The sequence below is a fragment of the Biomphalaria glabrata genome, chromosome 1 (assembly GCF_947242115.1).
Source record: "Biomphalaria glabrata chromosome 1, xgBioGlab47.1, whole genome shotgun sequence".
NCBI lineage: Eukaryota > Metazoa > Mollusca > Gastropoda > Planorbidae > Biomphalaria > Biomphalaria glabrata.
Window position 1 is genome coordinate 17,195,700 of NC_074711.1, and position 27,915 is coordinate 17,223,614.

The 27,915-nt window shown below is 32.1% G+C and overlaps 2 protein-coding genes and 1 long non-coding RNA gene across 5 annotated transcripts; 2 read left to right on the plus strand and 1 right to left on the minus strand.

Annotated features, from left to right (window-relative positions):
• Positions 1-4,159: 4,159 nt before the first annotated feature.
• On the plus strand, positions 4,160-10,378 carry LOC106073494 (RIIa domain-containing protein 1-like). Its single transcript, XM_013234068.2, has 4 exons — positions 4,160-4,332; positions 7,300-7,376; positions 8,097-8,143; positions 9,415-10,378. Exons 1-4 carry the CDS (start codon positions 4,216-4,218, stop codon positions 9,513-9,515), a joined length of 342 nt encoding a protein of 113 aa, XP_013089522.1. The 5' UTR covers positions 4,160-4,215; the 3' UTR covers positions 9,516-10,378.
• Positions 10,379-14,189: 3,811 nt separating this feature from the next.
• LOC106073477 (sorting nexin-2-like) lies at positions 14,190-25,041 on the plus strand. 3 transcript variants are annotated; one of them, XM_056025571.1, is made up of 13 exons: positions 14,190-14,337; positions 15,087-15,180; positions 15,526-15,719; positions 17,436-17,549; positions 17,650-17,791; positions 18,358-18,436; positions 19,034-19,226; positions 19,836-19,853; positions 20,913-21,006; positions 21,340-21,545; positions 22,038-22,181; positions 22,405-22,557; positions 23,577-25,041. In XM_056025571.1, exons 1-13 carry the CDS (start codon positions 14,251-14,253, stop codon positions 23,625-23,627), a joined length of 1,569 nt encoding a protein of 522 aa, XP_055881546.1. In that variant the 5' UTR covers positions 14,190-14,250; the 3' UTR covers positions 23,628-25,041. The 3 variants fall into 3 exon arrangements, with proteins under 3 accessions (XP_055881546.1, XP_013089505.2, XP_013089511.2); XM_013234051.2 differs by lacking the exon at positions 19,836-19,853 and adding an exon at positions 20,403-20,420; XM_013234057.2 differs by lacking the exon at positions 19,836-19,853.
• On the minus strand, positions 21,352-27,104 carry LOC129925674 (uncharacterized). The gene is made up of 3 exons (XR_008777367.1): positions 26,986-27,104; positions 25,849-25,922; positions 21,352-22,984 (listed from the first exon to the last, which is right to left on the minus strand). It is a non-coding gene; the product is annotated as an uncharacterized LOC129925674 (long non-coding RNA).
• Between the last annotated feature and the right edge of the window lie 811 nt (positions 27,105-27,915).

Consider the following 27,915-nt stretch of genomic DNA (forward strand, 5'->3'; position numbering starts at 1 on the left):
GTTGAGGGATTGAATTAAAAATAACGAAGACTAAGACTGCTTTATTGATCCTTACGGAAATTTGTTGTGATTACAAGGACTCTTTTCTCATATAAAGACAGCACAACAGAAAAATACACATAAATACAACAGACAACATAAAGAGTTCATTCATTGACTACACACAGGTATCTTGAAAGAAGCTAAAGTGGTGAAAAAATAAATTGTGAGAACAAAATTCAAAACTAATATTTTAGCTTCTCAAAGCCTTTTAAAACCCAACTTGTGGCTTTCAGATGCATAAAAATCATGAGTATGTGGATTTATTTACAAATGCTTATACTTATTTTTCTTAGGGTTTTTCTGTTGTTTTTATGGCCTTCGATGTTAACAGTCGATTTTCAAATAAATTTTAAACATGCACAGTGCTGCTTGGGCTTCTTAGCCCTTCTGATCAATTCAGCCCCGTTTATCTCGACGACTTCTCTTTACTTTCAGATCTGCTTACCCTCTAAGCTGCGATCCTGTGGTACATTTTTCTGGTCTCGTCTACGTTTGGTATCTTTTCTCTCGTCGATCAATGTCTTGTATCCACCGTTCATTGCATGAACCTCGCCTCCCTCCGATGACTTCCTCTGCACGCTCAACAGTATTATCTCTATAAAGTTCTTCAAAAGGTCAACATATCTCGAAGTGGTCATTCAGTGTCATTTGCAACTATTCTGCAATATTGCATTCTTTGAACTTGTCCACGGTATTACAGTTGGGGTCGTGTGATTCGTTTTCGTTGGCGATCAGCCGGAGGTAATGGTCTAAGTTAATATCCACTAATCTACGGGCCCGCACGTAGGCCTACAATAGATATGACCTCCACCATTAAGAGATGCAAATATCTCATTGAAGGTTTTTCCATTTGGTGATCGGCATGTTTTCTTGTGTATTTTTTTAATGCTTAAAATATGTGTTTCCGACTGACAGGCTGTTGGCTGTGCAGAAAGAAAGCAAGCGCTCACCATTATCAGTTATGCAGAGCTACATGACCCCATTACGTATTCAAAGCCAGTTCGGTTTGCAACTGATAGGCCCTACTGAGGTTAAAATCTCCCATCAGTAGAATGGGGTCATGGCTGGGTGTTTCATTAAGTGTGGTTTGAAGTTGATTATATGAGTTATCCTTGATGGTACTTTCTGCATTGTCCACTTGATGTCCACCGCATCTCGCAGTTTCCAAAGATGTCCAGCCGCATTGATTCATCGTTCATACGTTTGGTTACTAATTAGGGTGGGCTTTTTTGCATTGAAAGGCTTGCCATGTCGGGCATTGGTCGTCCTGTTGGATTTGGTCTAACACCGTCATCGGGGGTTGGCCGCCATCGCCACATATAAAATGAGCTCAGTGTTTATAGTTCTCCATTTCTGTATGCAATTGAGATTTTACAGAGTTTGAGCTCTTAGCCCCATGCCGAACCCTCCGGAGTACGGGTAGCAGTTGGGGCGATAGTCTGTGCAAACAAGACACTGTCAGTACGATAGGGGATAGGTGAGTATGTTTCTGTTTCATCAGATCAGGAATTCTCGGGGCAGTCTTTGCAAGATCACAATGAATATCATCTTCTGAATCAAGTCCAATTCTGTCTTTAGACTTAATAAGCTTTATGCTGCAAAACCATGACTTGTAGAAATATGTAAATTGGACATGGAAGAAGAAAGCGAAACTCAAGACTAAATGGGATATGACTGCAAACATTTGATCCAGATTTGTGTAACTGGCATTGATGAGAAATCTCTTTTTTTTTTGCTGCATCACTATTGTAAAGAGTTAAATACACTTTTTCTGCGATGTCTCCGGAATATTTTGAACTGTGAATGGACTTCTAGCAATGCAAACGGGAGTTGAGGAAGATTTAGAAAGTATTTTGAAATTTAGTCCTCGGATGGCTGCCTGGTCGTGCGGTTTGCGCGCTGGACTGTCGTTCGGATTTATCGACGGTCGAGGGTTCAAACCCTGCCCGCTCCCATCCCCCGTCGTCCTGCGGGAGGTTTGGACTAGGAAATAAACTATCTTCAACTCTGAAGGAACATCCGAAACATGTAAAACAAAGAAACAATCATGCGCAAATGTTCTTTCAAAGAAATTATCATTTTTTCCGTTTGTTATTTTTCTCACAGAAAGCAGATAGGGCAACATGTAAATATTATTTTCTTCTAGCTTTGTTTGCTAAAGCTGAAGTGACAATTTGATGGATCGGATGTTTCCAGACAAGTTGAGGCTGTAGATTTGATCCTTGCAATCACGTTTTTCATTTCTTGCAATTCTTGTGGCAGTGTCTTTTATTGATATTCGTAAATCATACAGTGAGTTCAGTCTTGATTACTCATTATGTACTAAACATTGAAATCCAGATCAACTCCTTACTAATATACTTGGAGCAACATCTGTGAAGACCCCATTAATATTTTTTTTCCATGAGATGGACTAGCAGTCTATGGGTCTACCCAGTGGCGTCACTAGGGTGGGTGTCAGCCGGTGAGGTCTGCTCATGGTGTCACCCCTTACCCCGTACTAAAAAATAAATATGTTCATAAACTTAACATCTTAAAGCGTAAAAAAAAAAACAACAACGAATAAATGCTCTTGCAATAAAGTTTCCTTTTTTAGATTTCAAACTTGCAAACTTATCAATAACTTCATCATAGCGAATAGCCTCTGTAATCTCTCTTTCTATAGATCAAATTGCTAGATATGAAAGTCGTCTTTGTTATTAGGTCAATCTTAAATAGTACTTAATTAATTTCAATTTAAACAGCATCTTTCACATGACGTCAAAGACACGCAGGTGGTAGGAAACGAAAGCTTAAATTGATAATAATGTCCAGTTATATTAACTTTAGATGCCTATCGATGTCTTCTCAGTCTTGATGTTTCTATTCAAATGTCAAACTTTTGTAAATCAGCATTGACAACGATTTGTTTTGAAACGAACTGAACATCAACAATACTTTATCGGTTGCTGAAATATTTTTTTTTTCAGATCGACTCAGTTCAGAAGTAGGCCTATCTATTACCTTGGTTGTACTCTTCCAGCTAGGCATTATAACTTCATTGTCATATCCCTGAGCTCGACACATCATTGTAAAGTAAAGCTCATCCCTTTCATGGTATTTTTAGGTATCAGAAGTGATCTTATCGGTTTGTTCTCTTTTTAAATCTTGTAAATGTTTAATTTCGAACATCCGATCAAACATATTCATTACCTCATTCTGATTTATAATAATAATAATAATAATAATAATAATAATCTTTATTATCCGTTTGGAAATGTGTCTTACAATTTGTGCATTATTGTTTTTGTTTTATTGCGCGTCGCTGCTTTTCAGTCATATAAATTGTTCATTCAATACTGAATCATAGTTTGGAAAACACATCACAAAGAAATTCCTTTTATCCAATAAATATTCATTGTCAGTATGGTAATGAAATGTCAAATTCTGCTTTGCTAGAAACAATGACGTGTGATATCAAATTTAAAAAAAAAAAAAAACGTCAATATGATACAACAAATTTCTTAGTCATTTCTTTTTTGTATCGTAAGTCCGCTGCTAATGTTTTACATTTTTCAAAGCCTAATGAATATTTTTCAAACGACTCGTGATTTTTTTTTTTTTGGCACACTTAGGCCTAATGTCTAAAGACTGTTGTCATTTGATAAAAAATGACTGTCAGTTGGCTTTCTGATAGTATATACTTTTCAATATCTTTGATGAAAACATTTCTTTAAATCGAAGCAGAGTTTATATCCATGCAGCTGGTATATAGATGAGACTAAGGTACAACGTTTTGCTGGAGATTTAAAGTGTGTACATTTTGATGACATTTCAACCAAAATTATTTTAAGCAGAAAAACTATAGGCACTATAGATTTATATGTCAATTGTGCATAAACATGTTCGGGTATATAACCATTAATATTTATATATTTTGTATTACAAAAGTGAATTTTTCTGACTTGGGTATCACTCCCTTTTGGGTGTCACCCGATGCGGCCCGCATCCCCTTAGTGACGCCACCTTATTTTTTGTTTTTCCAATATAGAAAAAAAAGTTAGGATAAAATTCAAAGATAATAAACAGACAGTTCACCGTAATACCAATAACAGGAAATAGGAAATTGTGCCTTGCATTTTATATAGACTAGATCTAAACTGCATTTCTTCTGCTGTTGTCAAGGAGTAAAAGATGTCGGACCAACCTAAACATGGTCCTCCTCACGGGATGGAAAAACATGATTTAGGTGGCGTAAATGATTTAGGAGCCCTCAGCCAGGCACAACAAGCGGATCTGAACCAATTTAAGGTTATTAGAGTTAGACTATGCCTGTCTTAAATTTATTATTATTATAAAAAATAATAATAATTTATTTATATTATTAGAATATATTATATTATAATAATTATTAAATTATAATAATTAGATCTTTTATTTTTTATATCTATTTTTTCTATTATAATTAGTTTATTTACTACTTTAAGTTACTTTAACTTTAGTTATATTAGATCTAGGTCTAGGGTAAAACTCCCCATCTAAATCTAATTATTCTAAGGCCCCTAGTTTTTCATATCAATTATTTGGCAGCTGTCTATTACTATTATCCTTATGATTATGCCTTATCCGCATGTTACCATGTATGATGACATACTGTGACATACTGATGTGACCTCAACTGCACACATGCTCTATATCTATTTTTCTAGAGTTACTAGAGAAGAGAGTCAAGATCTAGACTAGTTTAGTTATAGGCCTACTTATAGCTAGTCTAGGTCTCGATATCATAAAGACATACATATTTAACATATATTTAAATCATATTACAAGATTAAGATTATTTGAGATAGATAATAATTACTAGACAGTAACTAGATCTAGATATCTTTAAATTAGATTTGATAAATTTGATTAGAATAGATCAGGGCAGGCCTTAGGCCACTGCAACCTATGCTGTTGCAATAGGACCCGCACTTTGATAGGACCCGCAGCCTTCTGATTTTCCAGGGCCTCCTGGAAATTTTAGGAAATTATTAATATTTCATGAAAAATCATAAAAATCTCATGAAAAATAGATGAAATTTTCATTTTTGGGTGCCAATCATATTCGCGCAATAAAAAAAAAGCGGCATTATCAACTTTCATTTAATAAAAATTTATTGCAAAGACAGATTATTTTCTAACACAAAATTATAATTCTGACATTATACATATCTCTACTCTACTAATCCAGAGTCAAGAGTGACTTACTTAATTATTAGACTAGAACAAGATACATTTCCTTCAAATTATTAATGTAATCTATCAACGTACTACCTAATGATCTAATCTATCTAATGCATGATGATTCATGATTATGACATACATGTATGTGTTTTTGGGCCTATTTAGAAGCATTTTAGATATGCCATGTTTAGCAGATGGGGGTGTGGTGGCTGAGTGGTTAAGTGCTCAGCTTCCGAACCTGGGGTCCTGGGTTTGAATATCGGTGAAGACTGGGATTTTGAATTTCGCGATTTTTAGGGCGCCCCTGAATCCACCCAACTCTAATGGGTACCTGACTTTAGTTGGGGAAAGTAAAGGCAGTTGGTCGTTGTGCTGGCCACATGACACCCTGCTCGTTAACTGTTGGCAATGGAAACAGATGACCTTAACATTATCTGCGCCATAGATCACAAATGTTCTTTTTTTGTTTAGCTGATAGCTAAATTTTCTAAAAAAAAAAAAACTTCAACCCCGGACCTACCCTCCTTCTGTCCTAGAAGAAAAAAAGTGACATCATCATACCAGTGCTCTTTGAACCCAAGTAAAACCCTTGTTCATCAGAGTAAACAAAAAACTAAATATGTCTGAACTGTAAAGAAATGGAGTATGAACAAAAAAAATATGCTAGTTTCGTCATAACTATCAAAATAAAGGCTAATTTTAACAAATATTGTAGGGTGTGTAATCAGAAAATCAGGGGTGTTCATTAGATGAAAATGACTATAGATTGAAAACAATAAACAAAGTATAAGACAGTGTCTATAGAAGTTCTATAGGGAGGGGAAATTTTTTTTTTCTTCATTAAAGTACTTCATTAGATCTTTCCAATGATGAATAAATGATGACAGTTAGAAAGTTATGGGTTTTTTTTGGTCACGTTTTTACCTAACATTGAGCCCATTGGAATGCATGAGGAGATTTTGTCACTGGCTAATCAGGGCTAGGCCAGGCAAGACACACCCCCAGATCTACTTATTAAATAAGAAATTTAGTAGTAGATCTAGTATTAGTATTTGTATTAAATTTCTAGCTCACAAAGCTGATTTCATTAATATTTATGAACTTTACTTGTTAAGAGTGTAAATATTGAAGGAAATTAACAAATTATCAGGTCTTGAGCTACAAGAAATGTCAGAGGGGTGTGGGCAAAATGGCGAGTTGTGATGGTAGGAAATAACAAAAAATAAAAAAAAAATTGTGATCAAAATAGTTTGAAACAATTTTTTGAAAATGTGCAGTTAGACTCTTGCGAGCTTGTTTATTAAAAAAAAACAACTATATTAATATATGCAAAATATTAGGCCTTACAAGGCCTGACATTCTTTTTTCTTTAAGCAAATTTTTTATATAGACTATCTCAAAAACTGTAAATTCCCATAGGGCTCAATGTTAACTGTATTTTCAACTTTGTAAACAAACTGCAAATATATCTCGATTAAACTTGGTAGAATTATGGCCAGGGAAAAAAATTAACGTTTGAAGTTTTTCCTGTCCTCTGAATTGGTAAAAACAAAAAAAGGTTATTTTTCATAATAAATTTAAAAAACGTAATTAACTTTAAAAAAAACCTCCTCATTAGGCATCATATAGGCCATTGTCTAAATTAGTTGATAACACCTCTTTAAAACCTCTTACATTTCATTCATGAAGTACGTATAATCTATTTCCAAGTGCAACCTGTGTGAACAAACACAAAAAAAATGCAATCTTTAATTTGTCTGTAATTTTTTTCTTCCGCACTTCTGTTTTTTTCCCTAGCTATATAGACTGAGATACCCCAAATACAGTGGGGCTAAAACTATCATCTGTACTTAAATAATGATAATTTAATCAGCTCATTATAAGCCTGAAGACTAAGATTTAGTTGTTTTAGAGAGCATTGAAAAACAAAACTGTTTTTTACCCAGGTGTCTTATTTCCTTCTGGCATAGAAAACACATGACAGCTTTTGGCTTTCAAAGAACACTGTGACCCATAAAATAATAACCATTGATGTTTTTTGTTTCATTTCAGATAAAAACTAGAATTGGGAATGAAAAATATTTAAGAGAACATCCTGAAGTTGAATGTTTAATTGCTGGGTTTTTGAGGTATTACTAGATAGTCAGTTTTTAATTCATTTTGGCATATGGTAAATGTCTTTCTAGAGAGAATGTTTAATGCAACACATAAACAATATGGATAGTTTAACTGCTAAGTAAAATTTAGTCCAAATTTTAAAAAAAATTAGGTTAGCTTGGAATACACACAGATTTCTGTTGAATCATATTTTGCAAAATGTTTAAGCAAACTAGCTAACATTATCAAGTGAAAATAGGAACAATAAATGTGGTAAGAAAAAATAAGATATTATATCAAACAGATTCATTAAATTTGAGTTATTCTTAAGTTTTTCTAAAATTCTGTCTGAGTCTACAATATGTTCATTATTTTTATCAAACAAGAATTTGAACTAGTTGAGACAGTCCTATGAAGTGTGAATATCTATTGCCTTTAAGTGATTTCGGATTGCCTGGTAATGTAAAATGCTCTTTAAACTGTCATCACATTAATTTCAAGGTGAAACCATATGAATTCTCATGCATTGCATTTCTTTTGGAAATTAAGACTAGGAAATGATATTTTTCCTTTCTCACAAAATATCTGAACATATTACAAGTTTTTTTTTTAACTATTTTGTTTTACTTTTTTTTTTTTTTTTGTATTTGCATTGTTTTCTTTTTTTTTTTAGAATCAAATAATTGAATAACAATTAGTAAGTAATAAAATAATTACAAAAATTAATTCTAAAACTTTTTTATTATTTTTAGCGATGTTCTTATGAAACGTCCAGAAAGCATTAGAGAATTTGCTGCAGGTTAGATATATAATTTCTTATATTTTAAAAAATCTTAGCATTATTCTTAAGACGGCTGAATGGCAAAATACTTAACTATCAAACCTAGTTTTTTAGGTTTGATTGCCAAAGTGGCTAGAATTTTTTTTTTGAATTTTTTTTAATAAATTTGGTATTCCAGGATTACAAAAAAAAAAATGGAAGCTCAATGATTTTTCCTGAAAATAAATACATTTACATTTATGGTTATTGTGTTGTCCACATGGCATCCTCATTAAACTTTTGCCTTACATCTACATTTAAAACTTTCAAAGGTAAACTTTATTGAGTACACCCAGTTGAAATGCATACTTAATTGAGTCTGTAGGTAAAAGCATAAACCGTTATAGTTGTGCTATTCAGATAAAATCTTTATTTAAAATCATCATCAGAAACTGATCTGTTCTGGTTCTATTGGTCCTACAATTCAAATATAGTCACTTAAATTCTCAAATTGACTAAAGAATCTTATTTTTATTAATTTAGCTACAAATATAGATAAAATGTATTAACCATAACAGTAGACATTTTATTTTGCCATACGGTACTTAAGTGACTTAACTGACTCTTAAAGTTGTCCATTTTGTTGTCACGATTGCATTTCAAGAGAGAGCTGTGTTATATTTTTGCCACAATCATCTGACATGTGGATTCTGAGGTGCTGTTAATACAAATCAATCATGACTAGTAAAAAATGAAATGACCAAACTCTTAACTTGAAACAATAATGAAGTGTAGATACAGCGTTTATACAATGTAGATACAGGAACATTAATAATAATGATGATAAAAAAAAAAAAACAAGCAAGCTTATACAATGACTATTGACCAACTAACTTGATTAGCACCTTCATGGCTCCTTAAATATCCTTGTCCCCAGAATATTCTCTCTGACAACCTGATATTAAGTAGACATCCTTGACCTCTTGTCCATCCTACACACTAGAGTTTGAATCCCTGTGAAGACTGGGATTTGAACTTTGGTGTCTTTAGGATGCTTATGAGTCCACTGTACTCAAGGGGCTACCTGATATACCTGGGTAAGAAAAGGTTTTTGGTCATTGTGCTACCCACATGACACCCTTGTTAAATGTCAGCTGTAAAAAACAGATGAGCTATACATCATCTGCCCCCATAGACCACAAGGTCTGAAAAAAGGTACCTTTCTTACCTTAGACAAATAAAAGATATTATATATATATACTTTTTTCTTAAATGTATTGTTTTATTGTTTCTTTTTGGTACTATTTCAGAATATTTCACCAATCCCACACTTCCAGATAAAGTAGAGAAACAGTTAGCCAGTCGATTAGAAAAACTGAAACAAAACAGAGTAATACAGAGTCTTACTTAGATGAAATCTGCAGTGTTTTCATTTAACTCAAAAACAAGTAGTAATGTTCATATGATGAAACATGCATTTGAAGTTTTATTTTGTTGTTTTACAAATGATTTCCCAGAATTCTTTGTTGATTTATACTCATACACATTGACAAAATAGGTAGTTAATATGTAGTTTTAGCTTTTCATTTTTTAAGCTACATAACCTGAATCATTTCATCTGTACAGTTGATGAAATTAAAGACATTCAATGTGCAAACAGCATGATTTTCTTTGATGACCTTTTAGTACTACTAGGTACAGTTGAAAAATGTATTAGTGCTTTTTGCGTCATTGAAGGCTAAGAACCACTGCTGCTAGACATTTTAACTATTTTTTTTTTAAAATTTAATTGTGATATCACGTGAGACTTACATTCAAAAACAGTAACTTACATTTATCTTTTTTTTTTTTTCCTGATTTATATATCTTTTCTTGAGAGATTTTTTTTCTCAGATTAACCTCGCCTCTAACTTTGTGAAGCTATTATGAAGTGTTGTGATACTTTTTTTTAGTTTCAGTGTGAGAGAAATACATTTTGTTTTAGTTTGTGTTATTTAAAATGTGTATAAGACTTTAAACTGTATATTTTATTAGCCACTGAATCTCATTTATCGCTTATTGTATATTTTTTCTCAATGTTGACATCAAACAAAACTAAATATTAGTAAAACAAATTGTTGTGACATCATAGCTATTGTGTTTTGTTTTAGTAGCAATAATATTGCTATATGTCCATATCAGTATCGGAGGTTAGTGCAGCTTCTGTGACTAATTTAATTTATACAAGTTTCTTTTTTAATAAGACTCTGAATAAAGTACATTTGATGCATTTTACTTTTTTTTTTTTTTGTTACATTTATTTCAGTAAGTAAATTTATTTTTTCATGTTGTCGCATTCCTCTAACAGACGATAACTTTTTTTTTCAGTGACCTGAACCTTTTTTAAGTCTGCAACTGGACACTTATTGAAGAACATCATGCTATAATTTTTACTGTGAAAACTGATCTAGGTCTTATCATATCCTTACAGTCTGACAGTTATATGCTTATATAGACACATATTTTAACTGTTGGTAAATATTGGTGTAGAAGAAAATGAGTGATCACAATACATTTAAGACACAGTCTTCATCTTACTCTATGTATAACTCGATTTATAAATATCGAAGGAAAATCATCATGTAACCTACTTTCTAGTGCTGTATAGAAATGCTCTTATAATATCTTTTGATAACATAAATTTTTGCCATTACAGAAGCCTGTTAGTCACACCAATTTTCAATAAGTCATGAAATATGTAACATCAGTTTTGTATTGAAATCATCTCACCCTGTTATTAATTTAAATAATCAATATGTTGAAATAATATTAGGTTTAATAGACATTTCATCTCTTTACTGTCAAAAGTCAAGGCATAGTGGAGGGAGCATGAAGAAAATGTGGTCCAAAATAAAGTTGGCTAGACAATGTAAAAGAATTGACTCTTGATATCATGCTAAGAAAAGTGGAGGAATTTGGGTATGCAAACTATCACAGCACCCCTACTACGATGAAAGTCAAGTGACAGATGATGATGATGTATTAATATAGACTTTTTGTTAAGGATACAATTTCAAAATATTTTTTCTCTTTTATAATGCTCTGTTTTTGAGTCAAGAGAAGTTAAAACTTAACATGACCACAAAAAATAAATAGATTAACCCACTATCGAAATTATTATTAAAAAAAAAAGATTTAGTTCTAACATTTAGGGCTCTGAACAATATTTGAACTTACACTAATGAGTAAAGCAAATTTTACATACCAAAACATATGACTAAATTAGATTAAATTATTTTATTAGTAATAGTGGTAAAAGAAGATAAAATTGAAATCTATCAGTAATTATAAAATATATTGAAACCTATAAATTACAAACGTTACTATAAAAGAAATGATAATTATGACCTATGCATATCCATATGTCATTCTAGTCATGTATATTAATCATTGACTTCAACTTTGCCAAGTTGTTAGTTTTTCTGACTGATTCAGGCAACCCATCCCATGATATAATGGCACTAGGAAAGAAGGAGCACTTGTAGCAATTTGTTCTCTCTTTGTGTCGTTCTGAGTATTTTTATTTTAAGTAGGTATGTTTTATGTATTTTTGCTACTTTACTTTTGAGTCTTCTGTCCTAAAGCATTTCTAAATTTAGTGATTTTACTAGTGGTGTTACTCTAGTCATTCATTCATTTGTTATAAATCTCTTTGCTCTATTTTGCGCCTGTTCTAGTTTCTTTCTTTTTTTTTTTTTGAGTTGAGGGGTCCCAAATAGAGGATGCGTAGCATACGCCGCTATTTAGTGACGGGTGAACACTTCCTGAAAGACACAGTTGTCCAAATGGGGTGGGTTTGGGCAAACGACTGTGAATGAATGAAGAGCAACATACAATTGTCCACGACTGAAAACAGGTTTTGGAAGATATAAGCAGATCTTTTGAATGTTTCGCCTTGTGCTGTGCGTAAAGGTAAAAGGCAAATTTGAATCTGATAAGAGTCAGGGATATCCGGTAAATAAGGTCAGTTTGTGAGGTAGCAGCTGCGATAGTTTTACACTCTAGTACGGTCCCATGAATGCTGGTAACTGTCAATCTAGTGCCATTACAGAGACCTCTTGCTGGCAAGAGGTTTCTCAGAAGCATGACGACTGAGCCATTTTTAATTTTGAGTTTATGAAGAGGCCAGTAGGGGTAAACGCTGGTGAAAGTTGCATAGTCGGTTGGGATAAGTTTCAATACTTGCAATGTTCATTCAGGTGCAGGGAGTCTTCGTTCGTGACACTTAATATAGCTCGCGTGCTGAGTTATTCCGGCGTGACAGTTTTGAAGTCGAGGTCGCCGTATAGTTGTTGAACGGGATCAAAATAAACAGGAAAACAATGTGACCGTACTGTTACAGGTGTTCCATTTGTCCCATCTCCAACATCGAGAAGCCATTTTGCGAAATGTAGTTCGCCAGGAAGAGCTCTCCTCTCATATTTGTCGTCAGTGTAAGTACATGCATGCGACGCCACTAAGGTCGCTTGTTAATGCAACTGGTTGCTCGGGAGCCACGCAGAATGACAGGAGTATTTGTCGGAAATCTCCACCCAATAGTATTGTTTTCTCTCTAAATGGGTGCGTCTCACCTGTGAGATCACGTGATAATCTGCCAACTGCCTGGAATGCGTATGCATATGTTATTGGCGACGTAGATAATTAGGCCTATATATATAGGCCTACCGGTACAGAGAAGATTACTTGTTATCCCACCCCTCTTTTTTTTTTCTGAGCCGCGCTCTCTGTCGCCGAGAAAGTTAGGTGGGTTAACAGGAAATTCTATACCCTATTGCTTTTAAAAAAAAATAATTTCGTCAGTATGAGGATACCATGATAACTTTTCATTTATCATATAGCCTATATAGTATCTTTTAAATTATAGATGTTACTTCAAAAGGGAAGATAATTATGTCTTAGGCCTACACATTTAATCTATTTTGAGTTTTTAGTCTGTGAAACTGGTTTACCATGAATTAGATAAGTAGTTTTTTTTATTTGCTTTAGCTTTTTTGTTACACTTAATAATTAATTAACTATTTTTATGGGTGGAAAGACGTGCTTCAATTTGATTCTCATTTTTGCTATATTCTTTGCAAAGTTTCAGTATCTCGTGTTGTTTTTATTTATATATTATGCACATCATCTGCAAATAATTTGATAGGTCATTTATATAAATCAGAAACAGTAGTGGGCCCAAGTTTTCCTCAAGGTAAAATTAAACTTTGCTATTGTATATGCTTATTTGTAACTATTATTTTTACAAAGCTTAAATTATATCAATTCACTCTGTCTGGTACAATGTTTGTACACATTATTTCTCCCACATAAATTCTCAGATAAAGTTGAAACTTTACACAATCATTTAATAATAATGATTTTCAATATCCATATATTTGTGCTTTACACCAAACAACACATCCATATAAACATGCCCAATATGGCCCTGTATCAGTTTTGATTAGGATTATCCCCCTTTGCCCTAATTGCAGCCCTAAATAGCCCCATGTAGGCCCTAATGAGTGCGGTTATCGTTTGCACATTGGCGTCATTAGGGGCAGCCCTAATCATGCCAATATCGGACCCAGAATGGGCAAAACCACTTCCGGATCCAGTAGGGATTTCCAGAATCGCACCATAATCAAGCCCATACTAGCCCCAATGGTTTAGTAACTGACATTTTTATTGGGGCTCAATTAGGGAAAATCTTTATACTAGCCCCAAAGGTTTAGTAACTGAGATTTTCATTGGGGTTGAATTAGGGATAACCCTTATTGTGCCATTATCGGTCCGATGCTGGCCCTAATGATAACTATAGAAAACCAAAATATAGGCTCACACCAGACTCACTCTTAATTTACATGTGAAAAATTTTATATCAGATCGTTAAATTTTATTTAGTGATTTGATTGCCAGGGGGACAAATGAATTTTTGTGCCTGTTTGTGCCCTACCTCCCCCCTTCTGTATCCACCAGTGCCCAGACAGGCCGTTTTGGTCTATCTGGGCCTTTGTCTCACCCCCCCCCCTTTTTTTTAAATTCGTAATTTTGCGAAATTAATATGGTATGAAATTAAGGGGTGTAAACCCAGTCGTGAAAGCGTTCAGAGTTATCACGTGATTCTCAAAATGGCTGACGGAGTGGAACCTCCCCCATTCGACAACGATGAAGAAGATGTAAAAGAGGACGATGATTTATTTTCAGATGCCAAGGAGGTATTAAAATAACAATTTAAATATATATCTTACCTTCTTTACTTATTTTTAACGTAATATAAGTTAGAGGAAATGTACTAAAATATACAAAGAATAAGATAGTTCTTCCAATGGCAATAACTTCCATTCACTTTCAGAGTTAGAGTTAGAGACAAGCTTCCGGCAGGATCAGTATCAGGAATCCTATGCCTATATTTATAATATTAGTATATTCTAGATCTAGATTGTCTATAGATTTTATATTCTGCCTAGATATATTACAAACTTAAAAGTATAGATGATCTAGATATTTTGATAGATGTATTATATTTTATATCAAATTTATTGAAATGTTTTTATAGATCAATAGGCAATACTATGTCAATAGTGACAATAGTAATCTAGATCTATACTGTCTATAGATTCATACTATTCATATCCATACCTAGTATATTCCTATAGGCTATATACTAATATATAACTATATACTAACTATAGTGGCTATCCCCTATAGGAAGCCTATTAGTATTATAGTATAGAATCTAGATCTGCTAATCAGCCTACTTTTTATTTTTATCAAGAATAGTTTCCAGATTCCCCAAAGTAGATCAGTAGACTTAAGTCTTAAGAATGAATAGATTAGTAGATCATTCTAATAATTACTAAGTTCTAGAAAACAGTACAGTTGCTGGATGCCAGTAAACAAATAATAAATAAATAAGAAGTTATGTTCTATTTACATATGCCTAAAAAGTCACTGTATTTTACAGAAGCCATCATCACCAGAAACTGAGAAATCTCCTGACCCTCCTCATAATGGTGTAGATCATACGCCTGATGACGACATTGATGAATTATTTAAAGGTAGGCTTGTTGGAGCATTTACACTATAGAACGATTTAAGGTGTACACACAAAGGATCTAATGAGGACATGAGGAGAGACTTTAAGTAGTAAAAAGATTAGCCTATTTTCCTTATAGTTTAAAGGATGATAGATGTGTTTTTTTTCAGTGACTCTTATTTAGTCAGAGGAATTGAATTATTTAAAAAAAAATGTCCACCCTTTATCTAGCACATATTAAGGGACTGTTGTTATTAATTAAAAGGATACTTACAAATGCATGAATCTTACTGCTTCTGTTTTTATTTGCAAACAATTGAAAAAAAAATTGTTGTATTTCTTAAAAGAATTATTATTTTTGTTGAAGGTGGAAGTTCAGAAATTAAACTTGATTCCGATGAAGAGAATGAAGTTCAAGACAATGGAGATAAAGCTCCAGTGTCTTCTAAGCCAGAGAAAGCATTGGCCTCCCAAGCCAAGGAGTCGACTCCTCAAATTTTGGTTTCACAAGCAACAACAGCAAAAACAAAAGTAGCAGCGCCTTCCTTAAAATCTGTTGATGTAAGAAATATATTTATCTCTGTATCTATTTTTCCTATTTTGGAATTGACTGTCAATTAAAAAAAGCACAACTAGACTTTATTTTTTATGGTGGGTGTCACAGATGCCATTATAGATTTATTTGTATATTTCACATTTAAAAGCTTATGTGTAAATAGAAATATAAACCCTTGACTGAGCCTCAGGAATTACCCCACAAATCTAGACCCTTGACAGCACCTCAGGTTTTACCCAAGACGTAATTATGATGTTGCAAATCTATTGGTTGATTTGAAAATAAATAAAGACATTTTTTAAAAAGAGTTAGCGCAAGAGAATTGACGAGGGAAAAAGAACGCCAGTCGATGAAAGAATTCCATAGTAGATAGTCACGTTTCTAAGAGCTCTGATTTAAAGCCTTTGTAATGTTATTTATACTTGTTGATCTGTAACTTGTACATAAGCTGTACTTACGTTTTATATTTAAATAAAGTTCCAGAGTTGTGTTTTAGCAAAGAATCTTTTATTGTGATTCCTAGATCGTCATTTATTCAACTATTTTAATTCAAGTGAAATCCCCGGCACCACAACACACGTTGTGACATCTGTGTGTTGTGACAGTGGGAAAGGGAAATAATCAAAGAAAAAAAAATGTCTTTATAAATTTTCTAAAGTCTTAAAAGATCTTGGGCTGTAGATGTGATTTCTTATTCTTCTACTTTAAAAACCTCTTTCTCATAAAAAAAAATAGTCCTCCTTTATATCTCTTTACTGTCTTTTTACAAAAGATGTGTTTATTGCTAATGTTATTGATATTGTGCTATCTGGTACATGATGTTTTGCCTCAATGTATAATTTGACAATAATTTAATAACCGCATAGCTTTTATCACAATGTTTATTTCATTCTAGTATAGTATTGTATGTATAGTATAAATTCTAACACCATCCAGCAAATTTTTTTTGTTTTTAATAAAAGTTTTGCTTATTTTATGAATATATAATAAGTCAGACTCCTGAATAGTAATGACATGCTCCTCCTTCCCTTTAATTATATATGTCTGCTAAGCGCACTGAATGGCATTCTTCGATTTCTTTCCAGAAGAAATATAAAAAAAAAAAGTGTTGACATCAGTTTAATATCAGAACAAGCTAAGATACTTTTAAAAGATATATTTTGAGAAATGGGGTAGGGGTGATTTGGGTGACACATCTCCCCTTGACGCAAGTCAAGTCAAACAAATGAAGAGCACTGGTCATTTGCGTCTGGCGATCATCTTCTTCTGACTGGTCATTACCTGTGACACCTATCCTGCCCCCTCTGTTCTGGTCACATTTAACAATAATTAAATAACAAGCTTAACAAAAAAAAAACTGACAAAAATATCTCTTGTTCTGTGCCTGATAAATACGTCTTAACAAAAACACTCACACGAAACATAGATATGTATCATTCTTTGTTAAAAAAATAATACAAAGAATGTTAATATGACCAAAGCGATCTTCGCTCCAAAACGGCTGAGTCAAAACGTCCTGCTTCATGTGCTGTCATCATTGGATTTATGAATGAACATCACAGGCCCTTTTTTTTTTTAGTTCTTATTTGTTAGGGCTATATATATATATGTGTCAAATCACTTAATTTTCACAGCTACATTCATCCATAATTAAGGATATAAATACTTTTTTTTTACATGGATACTTTTAAAATTAATGTATCTTTTGCTTTAAATTTTAGCCTTCTGATTCTACTGATGAGAAAGAAGCCTATGAAATGGAAATAAAAATAACAGAGTCTTCTAAAATGGGAGAGGGAATGTCAGCTTATATTGTTTATAAAATTATAACCAAGGTATTTATCTAAGTATAAAAGAATTTAAAAAGGCATTGAAATATATTAATCTTACTAAAAGTTTAACTGAGTTTTTATTTTATTTTAAAATTTTTTTCAGACATCAAATCCTGCCTACAGGCGACCAACAAATGCAGTACTCCGACGCTTTAGTGATTTCTTAGGGCTACACGCCAAATTGGTTGAAAAACATGTGCCTTTAGGAATTATTGTGCCACCTGCTCCAGAAAAAAGTGTTTTAGGTATTCCATTTCATCATGTCAGTTTGAATCTAATGATTGACATACTTCTTTGACACATTTCTTTTTTAAAATTAAATCTTTGTGACTTATGAAAAAAAAATAGAAAAGAAAAAAAAATAAATTTCATTTTGATGAGCATTTAATCTGCTTAGAGAAAAAGACAAGAACTTTAATTTGACTTGCTTCCCTATGTGACTCTCTTTGTATGACATTGTCCATTGTCACATCTGGAAGTATGGTGAACTGTATATGTATGTATATAAATATATATAGAGAGGCAAGAGACTTAGAGAAGTCCGTAGGCCAGGTGATGTTACATTTAGATGCGTATTTGGCCTAGGGTTTAAGGGTAAATGTATTGTGTGTTCAAGACATGACCAGCCTCGTGTCTTTTTTTTTTTTTTTTAAATTTTATGGTTATGTGTACTTGGTGTGCAGGTTTCCAGTCTAAATTAAAGTCTTCACCAGGACCTTGACCCTAATGGCCTTTTGGTCTGCAGCTTATACCTAAAAAAAATTATTTGTAATTATTTAGTTTTTTGTTAATAAGCTTAATGTTTATTTAGGAATGACGAAGGTGAAAATGTCCAAAGAAGAATCTGGTTCATCAGATTTTGTTGAAAGGCGCAGAGCAGCACTTGAGAGGTAGTACATTATTTTCTATGTTATTACAAGTCAAATGGAAAAGCTAATTTGTGCTGTCTGTTTCAGGTTTAGACTTGTAAAGTAGGTTAAAAAAAAACAAGTTTTTTACATTTTTCCTTCAAAAGAGTCCTTTTTTTTCAGTTGATTGTTCATATTTTTAAAAAATAAACTTGTGTACCGTTATTGAAAAAAGTTTTAAAGAAATTATGCATGATCCTATCTCAGAATTGAAAATCAGAGAGTTTGTAAACTAATTTCCCATTCATCTTTATCAAGCTCAAAATAGATGAAGTGGCTATACATTTAGTCTTTAAAAAGTGCATCCTTTTGTTTATTAAAATTAAGAATCCATATTATTGCTCATAAATCTATATATATAAACCATTTTTAACATAATAACAAAGGCAGTTCATGATATTCAATAGCTGCATGGAGATTATCTGCAACTCCAAAAAATTAAATGAGAAGTCCACCAAGATATTCTGAATCCTGTTTAATTATGTGTGTACTTTAATGTTTGAGATTGATCTAATATAGCTTTTTTTATTATTATTATTTTTTTTTATAGTAAATATTTTCTTATTTAATTCCTCATAGGTTTCTTGTTCGAACAGCTGCTCACCCTACTCTGGCTAGTGATCCTGATTTTATAGAATTTCTTGAAAAAGATGGAGATCTCCCAAAGTCAACCAGTACATCAGCACTAAGTGGGGCAGGTGTAATGAGATTGTTTCACAAAGTTGGAGAGTCCCTGGAGAAGATCACCCTCAAAGTGGATGAAAGTGATGAGGTTGGTTCATCATTTTCAAACATTTTTCTCATTGACACAAACACTTTGGAACCCAACATTTGCATAAGTTATATTTGCTTAAGAAGCTCTATTTTATCTTCTTTGTGGGTTTTACTATGGGTGTGATGTATTTGTTGAGAAGCTACTGCCCTTGGTTAGAGTTTTTTGTACTTGTTCTTTTTAATTGTCCTGACTTGTGCACAAATGTTTTCTTAAGTTACAATAGGTTACCTTTTATTAACCAGTGACTTTGTAAAGATTGAAAAGTCAATATCACTAGTAGAACTGCTATAATGCTGAATTTTTAAACCATGTATGCTCTGTTGTTTAGAAAAAGAAACAGGCTTCTAAAATTTATTTTTTTTTAAAGATGTTTTACAAAGTTAAGAATTTGACGAGAATCTTTCTGCTTATGCCTTTTCTTTTGGGAAGGATATAAGGCTTTACAATTATCTGGGAATCTCTCCATGTTATTAAATTGAGAGCGACCCTCTCTATGTGTATCAATGTTTTTGTCTCCCCTTTTCCCCATCAACATGTCTGCAGTCATGGGGTTTATACTTCCATAACTATTTTTGCTCAATCATCCCACGATCTCCCTCGGGCCAGTGGAATCAAGAGGTGGAGGTAATGATGCTTATTTGATGGTGTTTGTTCTTTGTTTCCATATTGATGTTGTTTTTTTGTCATGGTCATATAGTTTTGTGCCTCTACTCTTAATGTGAAATATTTTTATTAAAATGGCTTTTTGTTCAAAATATAATGCTTGCATAATTGAATAGTGATAGTTCTAGATTCTTTAAGATATAAATAAGGACAAAAAAATTATCCAGACTATTATAAGCAAATCACCCCAATAGAAAGAAAACTATATGGAGAGATCCCTGATTTGGAAACCACTGCGCAGTTCATCTCATGTATTGGTCTAGTCATCTGAACGCTCCAACATAACAATGAGAACGAAGAAGAAGAAGAAATAAGCAAATGCTTTTTTTTATGCATCAGTTAGTAATTTGATTTTGACCAATTAGAATTTTCAATAGTTTTTATCTTATGGAATCTAGAAATAAATGTTTTAAATTTCCCCCTCAGGGCCTTATTTTAAGTTATGCCTTTGTTTAAAAAAAAAATTAGTTTAAAAACTCATTTTGTGTTGTTATTTTGTTTGTTATTTAGTATTTTAGTTCTGCTAATGTGAGTATTTTTGTTTTAGTTGCATTTTGTTTGTTGGGAATGTTTCTCATTTTCCTTGCATGTTGAATATTATTTTATATCTTTAGATTCCGTATTCAACTTGTTTATTCTAATTTATTTTAAAGCTAGAATATACTAATACCTTATTAGTTTGAAAACATTTGTGTACATAGTGCTTTTTAACTTTTGAATAATTGAAGAATTTTTTTTAAATTACCTAAGATTATTTAAAACAAAATAAAGCTTTCATGTTTATTTATTTTACAGTTACTGTTATATTATTTTTTTTAGTTATATATAAAGTTGTACAAAAAAACAACAACTTTATCTAAATATCTAAAGTTTAAAAAAATAATTTTTGTAATTTTTAATTTTAATGTTGGAATTAAAAAAATCTTATAACTCATTAAAAGTTTGGTATTTGCTTTACTGTTACAGTAGGGAAAAATTTGTAAACACTTCTTAACACTTAGCTATTTTATTACTCACTAGTGGTTTGAGGAAAAGCAACAACAGGTGGAAGCATTGGACATACAGTTAAGGAAACTTCATAATAATATTGAAACACTTTCAATTCATCGCAAAGGTAATTATGTTGATTCTTATTCTTTTAATACAAACCAACTGGCTATACAATACCTATTCCCAAATGCATCTTGATTTTTAAATTTCTGTTTGTCTCTTTTGTTCTAAATAATTCTTTGAACTGTAACAAATACACAGCTATTATTATTAGTTATGTTAGTGTCACTAGCAGTTATTATTGAATTTCTGTTTAACCATGTTGATTTATGATTCTGTCTGTAAATACTAATTATGTGTGTTATGGGACATTGATTATATTTTATTTATTTTTATTTTTTTTATGGAAGTCTATGCTCCTTCTCTGCTGTGTTTATACAATCTCATTACTTTCTAGAACTTAGTCAGAGTACAGCTATTTTTGCAAAGAGTGCAGCCATGTTGGGCAATGTTGAGGAACACACTGCATTGTCCCGCGCTCTCTCGCAGCTCGCTGAGACAGAAGAAAAGATTGAGCTACTGCACAAAGAACAATCAGAAGCAGATTTTTTCCTAATGGCAGAGCTAATGAAAGACTATGTAGCCCTCATGGGTGCTGTGAAGGTAATTGCTGTCATTGTCATTTGATGATTCTTAATGGGGTGATAGTATTGGGTGATTAGTACAGTTCTATACCTTCAGACTTCTGATGACCCAATTTTGAGATATTTGAATTGGTGAAAAGAATGGAAAATTTCAATAATGCAAATTGAATTTATAAAATGAATAAACACACAATATTCTAAGTAAAAATACACAATACAAAATTAATAATATATAACAAATCCCCATTTTTAATATAAGAGTTGTCTTCGAGTCCAAAGATTGAGGAGCAGTGCAGTATTTCACATGGCTATGAAGTCCCTGCTGCAATGTATATACTTTGCTATATAAATATTAAGCTTGAAATTTACAGACCATCTAAACAAATTTGTCCTTTTTATTTATACCTTTCCTATTTGAAAACCAGGATGTGGCCAAATAATTGACTTTTATACATGACACTTAAATTTATTCTGATATTCAGTCAACTAAAACAAATTTCTTTGGCCTCAGGATGTTTTTCATGAAAGAATTAAGACCTACAAGGTCTGGAAAGATGCTGAAAGCACACTGGCCAAGAAGAGAGACGCTAAAGTTAAGCTGGAAATGCAAAATAAATTAGACAAAATTACTCAAGCTCAGGCAGAGATCACTGAGGTATCAGTATTTGAATACATTGAACATTTCTTCTTCATTTAAAAACATTAAATAAGTATTAAAAGTTATATCCTTCATAAATGTTCATTTATTTTTATTTTTTTTGTTAGTGGATCTGTTTGTATACAATTAAAGCATTGTGACAATTTCAGATTTTATTGGTGTGAGTTTCAATTATTGACACTTTATTACACTTTAAATGTATTTCTGTCTGTTTTAACAGTGGGAGCAAAAAGTTGAGAAGGGTCAAGAAGACTTTGAAACTATTTCCAAAAATATTAAGAAAGAAATGTCTAGGTTTGAAAAACTTCGAGTCAATGACTTCAGAGACAATGTGATTAAATATCTGGAAATACTTATGGATAACCAGGAGAAGGTATTTTACTTTTGCATTTAGAAAACTTAAAAGGGAAATTTAGCCACATCCCAATTTTCTATATGAAAAACAATTAAAAAAAAAAGGAAATCACACTTTATCAATGCTTGGACTAAATGTAAAAAAGCTAATTTAAAAAAAAAATCTATGTTCACACAAGACTGAATGACTTATGAATCACTAACAAAATTATTAAAATAAAAAACACTTTAATTATATAAGTTCACTTGAAGCTCATTCACTTTGAAGAGTACTTTTACCTACGTGGGTCAGGATTTAGAAACTTGTTAGGCAAAGTCTCTTGGTTCTTTGTTTTTTGTCTTGAAGTTAGATTTGTTGTGTCTATGACCTAGTGTTGACTAGACTTTGCTTTTATTTCTTTGCTGGTTCTATCAAGTATCCAAAGGTGCTTCACCCAACAATATGCCTGGAATGCCAGAAATAAAAAATTTCACTGGTATAATTAATACTGACTCCAACAGATGTGCCTTTGATTGAACATAAGGATTAATAATTTTTTTTTTCCCATTCGAAAATAATACATAATCTCATTTGTCAGTTCAATGAGGTTCCATCTTGATCATCTTATCCAGATCCCTGCATCTAACCAGGATTAAAACACATTTTAAAAAAGATAGTTACTTTAAAAAAAAAAAGAAAGATTGTGGCAATATTTGAAAGCAATGCCTGTACTATTTGTATGCTTACACTGAGCATTAAAAATATATGTATAACGACTTATCTCTTAATTTATATTTCTAAACTTGTATTTTCCAAAATCTACTTTGACCTAATTATATTGTTATAATACTATAATATTATTATGTTATATTAATAGAAAATGAGTACTTCAAAGTTAATGAGTTGTAATAATTACAAAAACAACATAATTTGATTATGAAAAGTTTTGTTTATTTTAAATTTTATTAACAGTAATTGAAAATCCTAGTGTACTTAATTAATTCTATGTTGTGCTAATTCTGTTTTTTTTTTTTTTTTTTTTTGTGGTTGTTTTTCAGCTAATCAAGTATTGGGAAACATTTCTGCCTGAGGCTAAAGCAATAGCTTGAAAGTCTTTATTTTATTATAATTTTTTGTCTTTGTATAATAATTGTCTATTACAGTGAATGTATGCATCTTTTTTTCCTTTGATGAAAAAAACAAATAAAATAATTTTCCAACCATACCTTGTCTCACTTTAAAAGTGATTAGTGTAACATTTTCTTCCCTCACATACTCTCACAGGTACCATTGCCATATTTTTATATTATCTATCAAGGTTTATATGATTTCTATCGATTTGTTTAATTTAAGTTACTATATATGTATCACAAAGTTAATTTTCACAAAAGCAAATATACTGCTTCTAGTTTATATCTCAAATGAATATAAAATATAGTTAAACTTTACACATTTAAGTTTATCAAATGGATTTATCTGTGTACTGTATTTCAACTGTTGCATTAATTAAATTTTGAATATTTCCTTTTTTTTTTTAAAAAAAGGGACTTAAATGGTTTAAAAGTTTATCAACAAAATTCACAAATTCTGTCCCAGTGTGATTGAATACATATTTAAATTCATGAATGTTACACAGGTTTGTTTGGTTTTCTACACAAGATTTCACTTGTTTTGAAGTTTATAAGACATTTTGTCAAGTCCTCACAGTCACCTAACTTTTGAGTTATCAGTCAAAATGTCATGTTTTCTAAATGTTGGAATGCCATATTATTAATTTATATCTTTTGTATACAAAATAAAATAGCCTTAATCATAAACTGTGTTTGAAACAATTTTTACACAATTACTGTCACCAAAACTAATGATTAAAAAAAAACAAATGACCTAGGTGAATGTGATTAGACCATGACAAAATGAGTACAAATGATGTCATGTTTTCACCAATGATGTTCTCAAACTCATCTTGTTTGACGCCAAGCAAAGTCTGGGGATCTTGGTTAACACAAGGCTTTTAATCAACAATTAATTACATATATAATGTTTATGTAAAAAATGTCCATGTATAAAGTCATATTCACATTGAATTTATCTTGTGATAATGTAGGAAGTGCGATTGTATGCTTAATTTTGTGAAATTGAGATGGACACTTTGCTTCTTGTTTTATTTTACAGAATACAAAATAATTTGTATCAATGTTTTGCTGAGCTCAAGTTACTTCATTGAAAATGACAATAAGACTGTCATTAGCTATTAAAGTCAATGTTGTCCTTTTTTTTTGTCACAAATAACTGAAAGCAAAATTCATTCCAGATTTTGAGCATATATATTTCTTAGCATCCAGAAATTTGTGGCATGTTCAGTATTTTATGTTGTATTTTTGTAGTCTGTGTTTTAAAAAAAACAACATATTATTATATTACTATTTTTTTTTATATAGGTGATGATTCTAAAAGTATGTTTAGTTGGAAAATGTATGTTGTCCCTAACTTTCCAAAATTTAAATTAAATTATAAAAATTTTAACTTCTGGGTCTTTGTTTTTTTTTTTTTTGTAAAACAGAAATTGTAGCTTCAATGATTCTTCTCTGTCATAATTTCATGCTTATAACTTACTGCAGAAAATGAAAAGAACAGTTACATAATTTTACTATTAATAAACATTTAAAATTGCTAATTGTAAAATAATTTTTGCATAGTATGATGTTAATTAAAATTTTTAATATAATAATGAAAATGCATAAACTACATTGCTCAAACTATGGGTATTGTTAAAAGAAGAAAAAGTGAAGTACCCCTTTCATACCTTGCAGATGATGTCTGTAAAGGTCAAAGTTTGTAAAGGTCATCTGTTTCTATGGCAGATGATGTAAAGGTCATCTGTTTCTATGGCAGATGATGTAAAGGTCATCTGTTTCTATGGCAGATGATGTAAAGGTCATCTGTTTCTATGGCAGATGATGTAAAGGTCATGTTTCTATGGCAGATGATGTAAAGGTCATCTGTTTCTATGGCAGATGATGTAAAGGTCATCTGTTTCTATGGCAGATGATGTAAAGGTCATCTGTTTCTATGGCAGATGTAAAGGTCATGGTTGTGGCAGATGGTTAAGGAGTGTGTCTTGTGGCCAGCACCACAACCAGACACCTTTTCCCCATCTAATGTCAGGTACCCATTAGAGTTTGGGGAATTCAATGCTGTCCTAAATATCCTGAAGTTCAATATCCCAGTCTTCACCAACATTTGAACATTTAGTTTGAAATACCACTCAGCCATCATCCCTATATGGGTTGAGTAAATATTTTGTTTTAAATAGCATTATTTTTTACATACTTGCACTTTTAGACATTCTGAATCACACCTTCCCCTCTTTTTCTGTTTCTTTTTCTTTCGTCATTAATAAATTCCTACAAGATTAGAGAAGCTCCAAAAAATAAAAAAAATTTCTAAAGCAAAGTTGGGATTTAAAATAATAAAAAATCATGACTTACAAATATAAAAATATTATTATAATTGTTAAACTTATGTTGTGCTAATAACATAATAAAGATAACCACATTTAGCAGTCCATATACCAGTGCAAAAGGGGAAATATTAAATGCTTAAAAAAAAGTCTGGGGAATTGATGACTTTATACTCAGGACAGCACTAGTAAAGCTAAACAACACACAAAAAAACAAAACAACTGTCATTCAATGGATACCAGCACATATAGAACTAGAAGGAAAAGAGAAGGCTGACACACTCGCCAAGAGTGGGAGTACAAACTCAAAATTAAACATTGCACTATATTCAGAAAAAAATGAAGAAACTAATAGTAAATAAAATAAATGAGAAATGGACACGCTCTCATCCGAATCACAAGAAAGATGACGCCTATTATAAGATATCCGACAAGATCAACGTCTAATCTTTCGACTCAGGACCTGACACAACAGAATGAGACAAGCTATATGTGGCGAATGACAAGGCGTGGTAGCACGACCATGTCCAGACTTAGGATTTGCCACACCTACATCACGCACTCTTTTGTGCTGAAGAGAGAGGAGCCCCCATTTTGTGAGTACTGTGACTCTCGCCTCACCGTGGAACATATCCTCATTGATTGCCCCAGATACCAGGATGTCAGGGAGAAATTTTTTAGAGCACACAACTTAAAAACACTTTTCGACAATGTCAACCCTGGGAAAATACTGGGCTTTGTCCGGGAGGTGGGGTTGTCTAACAAGATCTGATTTATGAATTGTGAACATATAATATTTACATAAGATTTTTACCAAATTATTAAATTTTTACTATTTTAACTGTGAATAGACTTTGTTTTAAATGATTTAACTGTATAGAATTTATCCCTTGTTATTTAAAGGGAGAGTGATCCTTAAAGGATTACGGGCACGACATGGCCAAAATTGTGCCGATATACCTAAACTCAAAACTCAAACCTCAAACTCAAGCTATATGTAGGCCTACCAGTGAAATCTGTGCATGTGGAGTGTCACCAGAGAATGCCGACCATGTCTTTCAAAACTGTTCTCTTTACTATGAGGCCCGTACAAGACACTGGCCCCAAAACATCCCAATAGAAAGAAAACTATATGGAGAGCTCCCTGATTTGGAAACCACTACGCAGTTCATCTCATATATTAATCAAGTCATCTGAACGCTCGAACAAAAAATGAGAACGAGGAAGAAGAAGATGATGACTTAATGCATTTCAAATCTAGAGATAACATGAATGGCAATGATAGTGTTTTTCTGATGAACAACTGTAGATTATAGAATAGCTTTATATTTAGAGTAAACGATGTCACAGTCATTATCATCATTTATGAGAAACCGTCATGTAAAGGTCATTATAGGCCTATTGTTAACTTAGTGGAGCTCTCTTATCTCAGGCCTAGTAGCCTAATAAACACTATTCAAATATGTACATTTAAATAGAAAAGTTAAATTAATTAGGTACTTTATTGTGTACTTTGTTTTATAATTCACTTACATTAGTTTGAATTTTCCTTCAGAAAGTATAAGATTTTACTCTTAGCCCAAACCTATTGCAGAACGGCAAGGGATATGGCGGTGGTCAGAGTTCGAACCTGTGACCATTGAGGTGATAGTCTGGAGCGCATACCATACAACGATTGAATCATAAAACATTCCAATTCTAAAAGAAATGTTTGAAAATCTTATTTTGTAAATCACACAGGTTCCTTAAAAGAATAAGATAATTACGCCATATATGTAGGCCTATTGTTGTTTCATTTAGATATTTAAACTTTTACTAAGTCATTGGATTTCGTGACTGATTCAGGCAGCCCGTTCCATGCTTTAAAGGCACGAGGGAAGAAAGAGCATAAACTAAAATGATTTTAACCTTGCTTAGACCAGTTTTAGAATAGGCCT

Bases quoted from the DNA above. Each gene is read 5' to 3' on its own strand.
- LOC106073494 (XM_013234068.2), top strand. From the start codon at position 4,216: ATGTCGGACCAACCTAAACATGGTCCTCCTCACGGGATGGAAAAACAT. The intron at 7,377-8,096 runs GTATTACTAGAT...TATTATTTTTAG, and splicing joins TTAATTGCTGGGTTTTTGAG to CGATGTTCTTATGAAACGTC. The intron at 8,144-9,414 runs GTTAGATATATA...GTACTATTTCAG, and splicing joins CATTAGAGAATTTGCTGCAG to AATATTTCACCAATCCCACA.
- LOC106073477 (XM_056025571.1), top strand. From the start codon at position 14,251: ATGGCTGACGGAGTGGAACCTCCCCCATTCGACAACGATGAAGAAGAT. The intron at 15,720-17,435 runs GTAAGAAATATA...TTTAAATTTTAG, and splicing joins CTTCCTTAAAATCTGTTGAT to CCTTCTGATTCTACTGATGA. The intron at 17,792-18,357 runs GTATTCCATTTC...ATGTTTATTTAG, and splicing joins TCCAGAAAAAAGTGTTTTAG to GAATGACGAAGGTGAAAATG.